General features: G+C 43.2%; 1 protein-coding gene across 1 annotated transcript in view; it reads right to left on the bottom strand.

Annotated features, from left to right (window-relative positions):
- LOC120989557 (chromatin assembly factor 1 subunit A-B-like) overlaps positions 1-13,787 on the bottom strand; it is a 148,696-nt gene extending 134,909 nt beyond the window's left edge. Inside the window, exons 1-5 of the mRNA XM_040417744.1 lie at positions 13,740-13,787; positions 9,814-9,882; positions 7,146-7,366; positions 1,150-1,357; positions 490-570 (exon numbers count right to left, since the gene is read on the bottom strand). Of these exons, the coding sequence (XP_040273678.1) occupies positions 490-570; positions 1,150-1,357; positions 7,146-7,366; positions 9,814-9,882; positions 13,740-13,751 (591 nt within the window). The 5' untranslated portion in view covers positions 13,752-13,787. The remainder of the gene's footprint in view (positions 1-489; positions 571-1,149; positions 1,358-7,145; positions 7,367-9,813; positions 9,883-13,739) is intronic.
- Positions 13,788-14,024: the final 237 nt, after the last annotated feature.

Below are 14,024 nucleotides of genomic sequence, written 5' to 3'. Positions count from 1 at the left end.
GAGCTGAGGTCTGATGAAAAATATTTAAATTTTTTTCCTCTAAAACCTAGGTGTGTCGGGCAAAAAATACAGTAAATACATCTGCACTGTTTGTTTTCCCCATCACATTTTATACATTTATACCTACGAGGTCATGTCTTTTTTTATTTTTTATACTTTTCCATGTAATGAAGACTTTTGCGTTAATAAATACAAAAGTATAAGGGAGAATATAAATATATATCTTTATCGGTTAACCAGAAAAAAAAACATTGCTAGCTTTCAGAGAAAAGGCTCCTTTCTGAAGGAGGATCAATCTTACTTTTGTATTTATTAATGTAAAGGTAACATCGTTTTTTTGTGGTTGGCACGGTACTATGCAATTCTTGTCACACACCATTTTTATTTTTTCAAGCACTTTCAATATTTAGTAATAACCACATATAAAGAATGTCCTAAAATGATCTAAAAATATTATAATTTGATTGAAAATTATTTGCTTCAACTTACCCCCTCACTATGTGACAGTGATTCTCCAGGCTCCTCCTCTTCCCATTCCTCATCACTGTCTACTTCATAGTCCAACAGTTTCTGTAAATGATGTCAATATAATTTATAGATCAAAACACTTTTTAATTAAGGGAACCAGACAACATTTAACCTCCTAAACAGTGGCCCAACATTTACAAATTTTAACGCACCTACCTGTGAGTGGTTTGGGTGCCAAAATTGAGGTGACAGACTCTCTTTAAGCAACAGAAATATTTTAAACTTCAAATTAAATCAGATATGCTAAAGATAATTTGGAAGTATGTTCCAGCAGAGGAACAGACTTCCGGAGTTACCTTATCCCACATAGATACCGCCATACATCACCAAATTCTCAAACTATAATTGGAATCTAGAGTCTTTCCATCAGAATTTGGCCAGTAGTATTTGACCACCAGTCATCATTTATGTAGGATACAATGCATACATTGTATGCCAGAAATGGATTAGTCTTCATTTGTGCAAAACAGTCATTACCAAAACGGCATTACTGTCCATAACAACCACAGTGCAGATTTTGTTTCCCCAGGAATGTAAGCAAACCTAGGACAAGGCCAGTTTCGTCACTATACATCTTGGTTAAAAATGATGTTGGGCAAACAAATGAGCATCAGTACTTACAGTGTCTTGTGCCCATGGCTTCCGTGGATTAATTATTGTGCTTGATCTGTTCCATGTGCCCCAGTAAGCAGGACGATAATTCTCACAGAACTGCAACAATTTCATTTTTTTAAGATTTCTATGCTCCATCACATTGTGTTTCTCAACAATGACATTTTCCTGTAAGGATTCATCTGTATTCTCTAGAATCTGCACATCTTCATTTTCACTGTTAAATCACAAAGAAAAGTAAACACCGTCACATTTTCTTAATTTGTATCAAAACACAAAGAAAAAGAAAAATTTTGTAGTCTTGCCCTGGCGACATGTAGTGTATTTGGGAACAATATATGCTAAACACTATGTGCAAAGTCTATTATAAATAACAGCCTAAACATTACTTAACCCCTTCAGGACCCTGCAACTTTCCGTTTTTCCTTTTTTTTACTCCCCACTTTAGAGCCATAACTCATTTTTCCATTCACATAGCCATACGAGTTGTTTTTTTTTTTGCTATGGCACCATATAAAATGTCATAAGATGACGCTGAAAGCTGGGGAAAAAAATTCCAAATGAGGTGGAATTGAAAAAAATAAAAAAAATCTGGATTTTATTAATTGTTTTTACAGTGTTCCCTTATGCAGTAAAATTGTGTGCTTCGCTGGGTCAGTATGATAACGATACCACATTTATAGTTTTGATACGGGGGAAAAAATATTTGAAAAAAATATATAATATTTTCAACGACATTTTGAATCCCACAACTTTTTTAAAATTTACATCTACTGATCTATGTGAGGGCTCAATTTTTGCAGGACAATCTAGTTTTTATTGACACCATTTTGAAGTGTGTAAGACATTTTGATCACTTTTTATTCAATTTCTTTGGAATGTGAAGTGAGTGACAAATAAAATTAATCTGGCATTTTGATTCCTCCCGTGCCCCACCGCAGTATTCAGCTGCAGCACGGTGGCAGTCTTGTTGCCATCTACAAATTCTAAGTCGCATTGCAACCATTTTGGTTGTCATCTGGAGCCTTGTGGCTGCTTTGCCACTGGCTGGCCCTGTCAATCAAAGCAGCCATTGAGGGTCTGGATACAGAAAAGAGTGGATTTTGGGTTTAACTAGGGTAATTTGGGGATGCCCTCTTGCACCAAAAAGGAGATTTTTTGTGAAACTCACCTGTAAAATCTTTTTCTCGTCTTTTCCATTGGGGGACACAGACCATGGGTATAGCTTAAGCCACCACTAGGAGGAGACACTATGCAAATAAGAAAAAACAGCTCCTCCTCCACTATACCCCCATGCTCCAACAGGAGGACCTCAGTGCGTGCAAAAGCAGTAGGAGAAGGAGACAAAAACCAAATATTAATAAAGAAAACAGAACCGAGGAATACCGCCATCAGGCCGTAAACCGTAAGGTCCCAATAGAATAGAACCAACCCCTCCTGTAACAGACAAGAATGGGTGGGGGCTGTGTCCCCCAATGGAAAAGACTAGAAAAATATTTTACAGATGTGTCACAAAAAATCTCCTTTTCTCGCCCATTCCATTGGGGGACACAGACCATGGGACGTCCTACAGCAGTCCATGGAGTGGGAAGACCAACACCTCCAGAGGGAAACGTCCAACGGAACGTCCAGGAACCACAGCCTGCAATACCTTGCGCCCTAGGGCAGCATCAGCCGACGCCAGAGAGTGCAGCTGGTAGAACTTTGTAAATGTATGTAAGGACGACCAGGCGGCCGCCTTACAAAGTTGTGATGTAGAACTGGAGCAACTACTCCCCAGACCAGAAGGGAAGAGACCACTTGTAAAAGGGCTGAGGCTCGGGCTGGATCACCCGGAACCCGAGAAGGGAAGAAACGTTCCGGAGGCCTGGAAGCGAATTCTATCTTGTAACCAGAAGTTACAATTTTCAGGGTCCAGGCGTCTCGAACGTGAGCTCTCCAGACCTGCTGAAAGGGAGCCGCGGGGCGGGCAGAACTCCCCTGGAATTGTGCCCGCGGACGCCAGGGAGGCTGAGGTGTAAAGGAAGGCTTCTTGCGTGAGTCCTGAGAGCCACCGGAGGAGGGGGCTGTCTCGAAAGGACTGGTTTCTAGAGCCAAAGGGGCGAGCTCTGAAGGCGCGCTTGGATCTAGATTGGGGCAGGTGTGTGCTCTTGCCCCCCGTAGCGTCAGAGATAATCTTTTCCAGCGTAGCACCGAAGGGCCTGGAGCCCGCAAAGGGGAGGTTCGTGAGGGAGCGCTTGGAGGAAGCGTCGGCGCCCCAGACCTTCAACCAGACCTCCCTACGCTGCGTGACCGAGAGGGCCGAAATCCGCGCAAAGAGAGTGCTGAAGTCCAATGAGGCCTCACAGAGGAATGTTGTCGCTTGGGACATCTGGAGGGCAAAGCTCAGGGTGTCCGCAGAGGTATCCTGTACTGCAAGGCCCTGATGAGGGCGCTGCAACCACACCGAAAGCAGGCCGCAGACCAGTGCCTGCCAGAGTGAAGATGGCTTTGGAAAGTACAAACGCCTATCAACGGAGTCCTGTAGGGAGAACCCGTCCAGGACTGGTATTGCCGAATTCTTAGCCAATCTGGCCACGAGCGGGTCGACCATAGGAGGAGAAGACCACTTCTGCGCATTATCTGCCGGGAAAGGATACAGAGTATCCAAGCGCCTTGTGGCTGAAAAAAACTGATTAGGGCGCTCCCAAGCCTCAGAAAGGACCTTGGCGACTCCCATGAATGGGGAATGTCACTGCCTCTGGTGCGTCACCCCTTCTGGAGTGGAAAAGGGGGAATTCCTGGCTACTAGAAGGAGGTTCCCCCTGTATGTCAAAGGTGTCACGGACCGCCGTGACCAAGTCTGCCCCCATGGTGGAGAGCTTAGGAGAGGGTTCCGGTTCCGTGGACCTTTCCCCTTCAGACCTGCAGTCCCTGCGAAGGGGAGAGGCTGAACATGCCTCCAGGCGAGGGGGAGAAGCAGAGTCATCCGAGGAGGGATGCCGCTACGCACGCTGCCTCTTAACGGTCGAGCGTCCTCTGTGGGGGGCACCGGTAGGTGGAGCGGTGCTAACCACAAAGGCCGCCATGCGTTCCATAAAGGCCATGGCCGCGCGCGAGACTTGGGACAAGTCCGCGGCCGCCCTAGCTACGGCAGAGGCCCAGGAGGGCTTTAAAGGGTCGGAGGAAGGACTAAGCTGGTTTGATGGAGGGGGAGGAGGAGGTGGATGATCCTGTCCCGAGGCAGGGCAAGAGTCACAGGAGCCTGTAAACGATAGTGGCAAGCAGCATAACTTACAGGATCCCAGTGGGACCTGAGGTGTCGCTTTAGATTTTTGGGGGGCCCCCGGACTTGGAGTGACGGCGGCAATCCCGGAGTCAGGGTCTCCTACAGTTTTGCGGAACACTATCTGTCCTACTGTGACCTGTGAGGAGCTGGAGTAGCATCCAAGCGTGGAGAAGCGCTGAGGCAAAGCGGAAGAGACCAAGTCGCGTCACAGATCGCCCGAAAAATTCACGGTAAAAAATCACGCAGAATGAAAAAAGGTAGACCCCGGGTCCGAAAATAGCGCCCGCCGTCAGGATGCAGGGGGAAAATATTTTAGAGGCTGAAAGGGGCTTTGAACACTGAAAGCCTGGACATGGGGCAACAGCATTACAACAGAGCTACCAGCTTGCCTTGTATAACGAGTCCTCCGAACAAAACGGGAAAAGGCGCAGCAGCATGGCGCTGCGAATAGCCACTGCCCCAAGAAGGAATCCCTCCTCCCCCTCAGCCAGCAGGCTCTCTCAGATCCACAGGTAAGCCCTGAAGAACCGTGTCACAGTGTGAACACGGGGGGGGGGGAAGCTGCAGGAGAGCCGGTGTACTTATCTGAGTCCTGCAGTCTTCACCCTCTGTACCGGACCAGCATGGGGTCACCTCTTCAGTTATCTGGCACAAGGAATGGCAGTGCACTGGATAGAGGGCAGGACTAGGTGACCCCGGATCTGGTAGGCCACCGGAGCTGCAGTTCGAGCCCGGTTCGACTTATCTTCTGGGGGGAAAAGGAGGTAGCCGGGGATGGTCATTCGACCCCGATGCTCGCTCCGCTGAGAGACCAGGGACGCGCCATACGACCCTGCGTCCTCTGTTTAGAAGAAAACAAACAGGAGAAGAAAAAAACTACAGGGACAACCCTGCAGGAGCAGGAGTGTCACCTCCTTATCCAACACCAAGTTAAAACTGAGGTCCTCCGAGGTCCTCCTGTTGGATCATGGGGGTATAGCCAGTGGAGGAGGAGCTGTTTTTTCTTATTTGCATAGTGTCTCCTCCTAGTGGTGGCTTAAGCTATACCCATGGTCTGTGTCCCCCAATGGAATGGGCGAGAAAACCTAATTTCCATATTAAGATAACAAAAAGTTTAACAAAATTTGGTATGCATGGATCGACCATTTTCATTTGGTTATTTAGGGGTGTAGTGTGAAGGTAGAGTGAGAGGAGAAGGCGATAGATCGCACATAATTTGGGTCTAGTCGGGTAAATGAATGGAGCGTATATGAGCAGGATGGCATGAAGTGTGAGAGCGGGTTTGATACTGAACTTTGCTGCAAGATGATTCCAAGATGAACTGCACCTGGACTTCGGGGAGGGGGGGGTTTTCTGTGATGTTCTTATTGTTTGTGTTGTAAAACATAAAAATATGGAGATTTTTGTCTTCAAATAAAAAGATTTGATCAAAAAAAAATTCCATATTAAGAAAAAGTAAAACTCGGGACCGGCTGGCATAGACTTCAGCTATAACTTGCGCTACTTCCTGGTGAAAGTTCTAGTAAATCCAGCAGGCAGGGTGAAACACCTCCCCATCCTTGGCACTTTGAACTGAGCGCTGCGATTGGCCAGCGCTACAGCATGGGAGAATGACACGCCGGCAGGTTCCCCTGGGTGGAGCCTAACTATGAAGATACCGGAGGCTATAACGGGAGAACGGAGCGGCGCCCGGGGATAACAGTAAGTGCAGGGGGATCCCTGGGCGCCGCTCTCCGTGTCTGTATAGTTAGTTTAGATGTTTTATTCTAGTGAAAGGTCCTCTTTAAAGTCACAAATTAAGGCGCAAGGTGTGCGTCATAATGTGTGACTTTTACAGCACAAAAGAGGCATAATACCCTTAGTAAATTACCCTCATTGTACTACATGTTAGTGATCAATTTGAGTCGACGTTTTACCTTTATAAAAAAAATAAAAAATGTATGGAAAATTTTACATCTACTAACTTTCTTTGCACTGATTGCAGTACCTCAAAATAATTCCTTAAAGAGGACCTGTCACCACTCCTGACATGTCTGCTGTAATAGCTTCATGCATTCCCCACGTAATAATTCTGGAGAATCTATTCTTATGTCTGTATGTTTTTTTTCCATTCCTTTATTATTTGTACTAGAATTTACAAATTAATTGCTACCAGTCTGCAGTAAGGGTCCAGAGGGGTGGTAACAAGTTGGTGGCGTGAACCTGCACAGACTTACTCTATCCAACCAGTGCTGCTATTTTCAGAATGTACAGGGACACCTCCCAACTTGTTACCACCCCTTTGTACCCTTACTGAAGGAAATAACAAAAGAATGGTAAACAGAGCCATAAGAATAGATGCTCAAGGGCTGTTATAACATGGGGAATGCATGTAGCTACTAAAATAGGCAAGTCAGGAGAGGTGAAAGGTCCTCTAACATTTCCCATGTCTACTTTATGTTGGCATTTCCCATATGGCTAATTTGCTGCCATCATTTTGTAAATATATTTTATATTAAGCCATTTGAAAAATTTTCAAGAAAATTCACAAACCAACTAGGAACTAGTTTACTTCTAAAGTCATTTTGAGGGGGCTTACTTAATAGAAACTACCCATAAATTTTAGAAACCCTCAAACGATTCAAAACAGATTTTTAGAAACATTAAAACTTAAGGTGTTCCACAGGAATTAACCTGTTGGGGACACATGACGTACCGGTACGTCATGATGTCCTGGTACATCTATATAACAAATCACCTGGTTACAATTGGCAGTTGAGGCATCATAGTCCGTCCCATACTTCGTGGTTTCCTGATTTTTATTTCTAACAAAAATAAAGATTCTGTGTTTTGCTCTACTAAAAGCGTATCCAATCGCTCCAAACTTTCCTGTTCAATTTCAATACGACACAAAGGTGCAACGGCCATGTTCTTCTTTATTTCAAATGGTGCAAATTTCCCACATGACTGGGCAAAGGTCTAAAAATCAGGGGAAAAAATAATTACAATGAAAGGGAAATGGACAGACATCATACAGTAAGGCTACTTTCACACTTACTGTCGCTGGAACTGCCTGCCGGATCCGGCAACCTGCATGCAAATGGACCTGGATCAGTCTTAGGCCTCTTTCACACTTGCGTTGTTGGGATCCGGCATGCACTTCCGTTGCCGGAGGTGCCTGCCGGATCCGTAACAACGCAAGTGTACTGAAAGCATTTGAAGACGGAACCGTCTTCCAAATGCTTTCAGTGTTACTATGGCACCCAGGACGCTATTAAAGTCCTGGTTGCCATAGTAGGAGCGGGGAGCGGGGGAGCGGTATACTTACAGTCCGTGCGGCTCCCCGGGCGCTCCAGAATGACGTCAGAGCGCCCCATGCGCATGGATGACGTGATCCATGTGATCACGTGATCCATGCGCTTGGGGCGCCCTGACGTCACTCTGGAGCGCCCGGGGAGCCGCACGGACGGTAAGTATGCTGCTCCCCTGCTCCCCGCTACACTTACCATGGCTGTCAGGACTTTAGCGTCCCGGCAGCCATGGTAACTATTCAGAAAAAGCTAAACGTCGGGTCCGGCAATGCGCCGAAACGACGTTTAGCTTAAGGCCGGATCCGGATCAATGCCTTTCAATGGGCATTGATCCCGGATCCGGCCTTGCGGCAAGTCTTCAGGATTTTTGGCCGGAGCAAAAAGCGCAGCATGCTGCGGTATTTTCTCCGGCCAAAAAACGTTCCGTACCGGAACTGAAGACATCCTGATGCATCCTGAACGGATTACTCTCCATTCAGAATGCATTAGGATAATCCTGATCAGTATTCTTCCGGCATAGAGTCCCGACGACGGAACTCTATGCCGGAAGACAATAACGCAAGTGTGAAAGAGCCCTTACAAAATGCATTGCAAGAACGGATCCGTCATATTTTTTTCACATTTTTACTTGTTTTGCGCATGCGCAGACCAGAAGGACGGATGCGGCATGCGGATCCGGCACTAAGACATTTCAATATAAATTAATGCCGGATCCGGCAACTGATCGGTAATTTTGGACGGAGATAATACCGCAGCAAGCTGCAGTATTTCCTCTGTCCAAAACGCCGTTCAGTGACTGAACTGAAGACATCCTGATGCATCCTGAACGGATTTCTCTCCATTCAGAATGCATGGGGATGAAACTAATCAGTTATTTTCCGGTATTGAGCCCCTATAACGGAACTCCGTGCCAGAAAAGAAAAACGCTAGTATGAAAGTACCCTAATTCAGTAAGCAAATCAGGTTTGCCTTAGAAAAAAACAATCCTGATCAAAAGGCCGGACACAGCCTTCTCTATTAATAATCCTGAAACTCTAAATGTGAAATTTATGGCCAAAAACTAATTCTCGTGGCTCATCTCCAATAAGTACAAAAGTATAATGAAAGCCTGTCGCCCTGTCGAGCAAGACATCTGCTGTTAGGGGAATCAGGATACCACCATAAGCATTAGGTTGATTAACCTTGCTGAATTTAGTTGATTCAGTAGACATTAATCTAATGCGTCAGTGCTTTAAGGCATAAACTAAAATAAGAAAATGTGGCATGTCAACACTGCAGCCAAACAAGGCTTGATAAGAGGATCAGACGGCAGCACTGCAAGCAGTGAGAATAGAAAGCAGAATTGCTGGCTTGAGATCATCTTTTAATAGGTTATATAAAAAAATGCTGTATTAGATTATTAGGAATAGTTAATATGTAGCCTAAAAATGGAGTTCCACGATTAGGTAGGTTCACATCTACATTTTGTAAAACCGGTAGTCTGTTCTGGCAAAGGAATAAATTGCTGAAGTTACCGGATCTGGAGTAGCCAGACCCTGGCTTCCTTTTCACTGCATGCAGCAGTATTTCTCCGGCAGAAAGGTGGCATTTATGACAGAAACTCTCCAGATCCTATTACAGTGAATAGGCATCTGGTGGTGCCTGGCTATGCCTGATATGGTATATCCAGTAATCTGTTCCTCTGCCAGAACAGACTACTGGATTTACAAAACATAAATCCGAACGCCAAGTGTAAGCTCATCTAATGCCAACTGTTAAAATCCTCCTACAATGCCTACAGCTGGTTATCAAAGCCACTGCATGCCTATTCCTGTGAGCTGCTGCAAGGACAAGTGTAATTTTATTGAACCCCCTTTATTCATAAGGTAGCTAAGGGCTTATTTACACATCAGTGAATCATGTACTGCCCACACACAGATCTATTGGCTATGATCAACCCTATTAAACCAGGCATACAGCCTGTTAGGGTTGATCAGTTAATAGAATGAGCCCTCTAATTGCTGCAAATGAATGTACCATTGCAGCATAATTACTTTTATTTTACACAAATTAGGAAGGAGCACTGAGGGATTGGCCTAGCCTAAAAATAGTGGTAAAAAAGATCCAATATCTTACCTTAGGAGTTTGAGATGTTTTTTGTTTCTGTAAAAATCTTGTAATCTCTGCTTTCTCAGCTTTCATGCGCTAGAAATAGAAATTGAGGTTTTTAGGACTTAGTTTGATTAACACCATAGTATAGCACCTATTCCTTTGAGGATTTAAAGGCTGGTGATGTTTAGCATAGAAGGACCCTCACATCACCATATAGCATTAATCCCTTTCACTGCCAGAGGTATTTGGAGATTTTTGTACCTATGGTAGCGCACCCCCAATCCTATATATTTCCTGAAAGCTGCCAACCAGATAATTGCAGTTTCATTGACGGACGGATGACAGCACCAAGAGCACCAAAACCAAGATCACAGCACGAAAAATCTTGAGTTACATCACTATGCCACATGTAATTTTTATTATAACACCATGCCAGAACAACATGATACAAATATACCCTAATGTTTCTTAGGATTGTTCAGGCATTTTTATTACACTATACAGCCAGGTCCATAAATATTGGGACATCGACACAATTCTAACATTTTTGGCTCTATACACCACCACAATGGATTTGAAATAAAACTAACAAGATGTGCTTTAACTGCAGACTGTCAGCTTTAATTTGAGGGTATTTACATCCAAATCAGGTGAACGGTGTAGGAATTACAACAGTTTGCATATGTGCCTCCCACTTGTTAAGGGACCAAAAGTAATGGGACAGAATAATAATTATAAATCAAACTTTCACCTTTTTAATACTTGGTTGCAAATCCTTTGCAGTCAATTACAGCCTGAACTCTGGAACGCATAGACATCACCAGATGCAATTTTTCATCCGTGGTGATGCTCTGCCAGGCCTCTACTGCAACTGTCTTCAGTTTCTGCTTGTTCTTGGGGCATTTTCCCTTCAGTTTTGTCTTCAGCAAGTGAAATGCATGCTCAATCAGATTCAGGTCAGGTGATTGACTTCGCCATTGCATAACATTCCACTTCTTTCTCTTAAAAACTCTTTGGTTGCTTTTGCAGTATGTTTTGGGTCATTGTCCATCTGCACTGTGAAGCGCCGTCCAATGAGTTCTGAAGCATTTGGTTGAATAAGAGCAGATAATATTGCCCGAAATACTTCAGAATTCATCCTGCTGCTTTTGTCAGCAGTGACATCAATAAATACAAGAGAACCAATTTCATTGGCAGACATACATGCCCACGCCATGACACTACCACCACCACCATGCTTCACTGATGAGGTGGTATGCTTAGGATCATGAGCAGTTCCTTTCCTTCTCCATACTCTACTCTTCCCATCACTGTGGTACAAGTTGATCTTGGTCTCATCTGTCCATAGGATGTTGTTCCAGAATTGTGAAGGCTTTTTTTAGATGTCGTTTGGCAAACTCTAATCTGGCATTCCTGTTTTTGAGGCTCACCAATGGTTTACATCTTGTGGTGAACCCTCTGTATTGACTCTGGTGAAGTATTCTCTTGATTGTTGACTTTAACACACATACACTTACCTCCTGGAGAGTGTTCTTGATCTGGCCAACTGTTGTGAAGGGTGTTTTCTTCACCAGGGAAAGAATTATTTGCTCATCCACCACAGTTGTTTTCCGTGGTCTTCCGGGTCTTTTGGTGTTGCCGAGCTCACCGTTTCGTTCCTTCTTTTTAAGAATGTTCCAAACAGTTGTTTTGGCCACGCCTAATGTTTTTGCTATCTCTCTAATGGTTTGTTTAGTTTTGGGTTTTTTTCAGCCTAATGATGGCTTGCTTCACTGATAGTGATAGCTCTTTGGGTCTTATCTTGAGAGTTGACAGCAACAGATTCCAAATGCAAATAGCACACTTGAAATGAACTCTGGACCTTTTTATCTGCTCATTGTAATTGGGATAATAAGGGAATAACACACACCTGGCCATGGAACAGCTGAGAAGCCATTTGTCCCATTACTTTTGGTTCCTTAACAAGTGGGAGGCACATATGCAAACTGTTGTAATTCCTACACCATTCACCTGATTTGGATGTAAATACCCTCAAATTAAAGCTGACAGTCTGCAGTTAAAGCACATCTTGTTCGTTTCATTTCAAATCCATTGTGGTGGGGTCTAGAGCCAAAAATGTTAGAATTGTGTTGATGTCCCAATATTTATGGACCTGACTGTATATTCCATACTTCATACACTCCAGCTTTGAACGCAAAATATGTAATGGACATCCTTCCCACTTCTATTATAATAACTATGTAGGTCAATGTTCGGTTTTGAAAGAATATACAAATTTTTGTATTTTTGATGAATACCTTCTGAGGCTTCTTAATGTACCTTTTAATTTATTACCGATATATCATATTTTGTGAACACACATTTCCTAGGCAGTTCTCGTTATCCTAGCTACGTAAGCTATGCACTCGTGCATGCGCTCCATTATGAAGAAAAGAGAAGTTTAGCAGCTCTCACCTGCCCTTCCTTTGGTTGTGAGCACGGATAACCCGTGTCAGGTACGGGCAGCAATACAAAAAGAGGTTGAAAGAAATCCAGCTCCACTTGGATAAAGGAATGTGCGTTTATTCAGCTTGCGGTTAAAAACTCATCCATGAATTACAAAAATTGCAGTCTTGTCTACGCGTTTCGGGCTACCAGAGACAATTCCAGCCCTTCTTCATGACACAGAAATACATTAAAAGTGAGACCTTTTAAAGAGGAGGGTGCACCTGTGTTCACCGATTGTCTCCACAGGCCTGTAACCGCCCCCAACAAAAGGTGCCACACCTAAGTTAACTCTTCTCATGAAAATTAAATAAAAAGAAAAAACAAAAATATAACCATACACATGCATAGAAAAAAAAAAATATATATATTATATATATATAAAAAATTTTTTTTTTTTTCTATGCATGTGTATGGTTATATTTTTGTTTTTTCTTTTTATTTAATTTTCATGAGAAGAGTTAACTTAGGTGTGGCACCTTTTCTTGGGGGCGGTTACAGGCCTGTGGAGACAATCAGTGAACACAGGTGCACCGTCCCCTTTAAAAGGTCTCACTTTTAATGTCTTTCTGTGTCATGAAGGGCTGGAATTGTCTCTGGTAGCCCGAAACGCGCAGACAAGACTGCAATTTTTGTAATTCATGGATGAGTTTTTAACCGCAAGCTGAATAAACGCACATTCCTTTATCCAAGTGGAGCTGGATTTCTTTCAACCTCTTTTTGTTATGCGCTCCATTATGGAACGCACAGGTCACTTCCGCTCTGACTCCTATGTGGCCATTACACAAGTGTTAATGCATTCTAGTTTGGTACGCATGCGTCACTTCGACTCTGCATCAATTTGCTATTGATACTACATAAGAGATTTTATTGTAGATCTCTACCCATGTGTTAGTATAGATCCCCCGGAATCTGTCATGCATTGCAAAAATAGCACACATACTCAAAAAAATAAATAAATAAAATTTTTGGTAGTTTTACCAATTTTTTATGAATACAACTCAGGAAATGATATCACTTCTGGTATGGAAGTCTGTGGATTACAGATATTTCAGGAATACGTATTTAAACCAGTTTGTATAAGATGCACTTTTATGTTATGTTTTTCCAGTTCTGATGAAGGGAAAATGTGTCACTGAAATGTGTTGAGTCTTAATAAATAATTCTCCAGGAAGTGGCATCTTTTTCTCCATCCTGGGTGACTGCCGGAAAGTCAACTGACAGGCGGACTTCGTGCAAGAGGAACAAGTACATAAGCTGATCGACCCTCCTCCAAGTGGAGTAAGTACTAGGCTGTTAGCCTTTCCATTATTTGAAAAAAATTTGGAAAACTTGTAACTTACTGCATTTGCTCATTCTAAACTGTCTTAATAGTATTAAAAAAAAATTGTATTAAAAAAAAGGAAATACGCATATCTCTGCTATGAATATTGCATGCTTCCAAATCAAATACTTAAGTGTTTTACCTTTTCTTCCATTTTAATTCGCTTTTCTTCTTCTTTTTTACGTTTTTCTTCTTGTTTGGCTCTTTGAGACAAAATAGACAAAAAATGTGTAAAAAAAAAAAGTTTAAGCCTGTAACACCAATACATAATGGTTAGTCTTACATGAAAGCTCCATAACAAAGAGGTTTATCATAGAGACTACATGTGCATGGAAACTGTGCCTTCACAATCAAAGCAGAAACCTGTGTTAGGAGTGTTGTGCTTTTTCATAGGTATATAACATTTATATCTAAAATGCTAAATCAT

Source organism: Bufo bufo, chromosome 2 (assembly GCF_905171765.1).
Source record: "Bufo bufo chromosome 2, aBufBuf1.1, whole genome shotgun sequence".
Lineage (NCBI taxonomy): Eukaryota > Metazoa > Chordata > Amphibia > Anura > Bufonidae > Bufo > Bufo bufo.
Note: the sequence above shows the minus strand (reverse complement) of the source record. Positions and strands in the feature narration are given on the sequence as shown.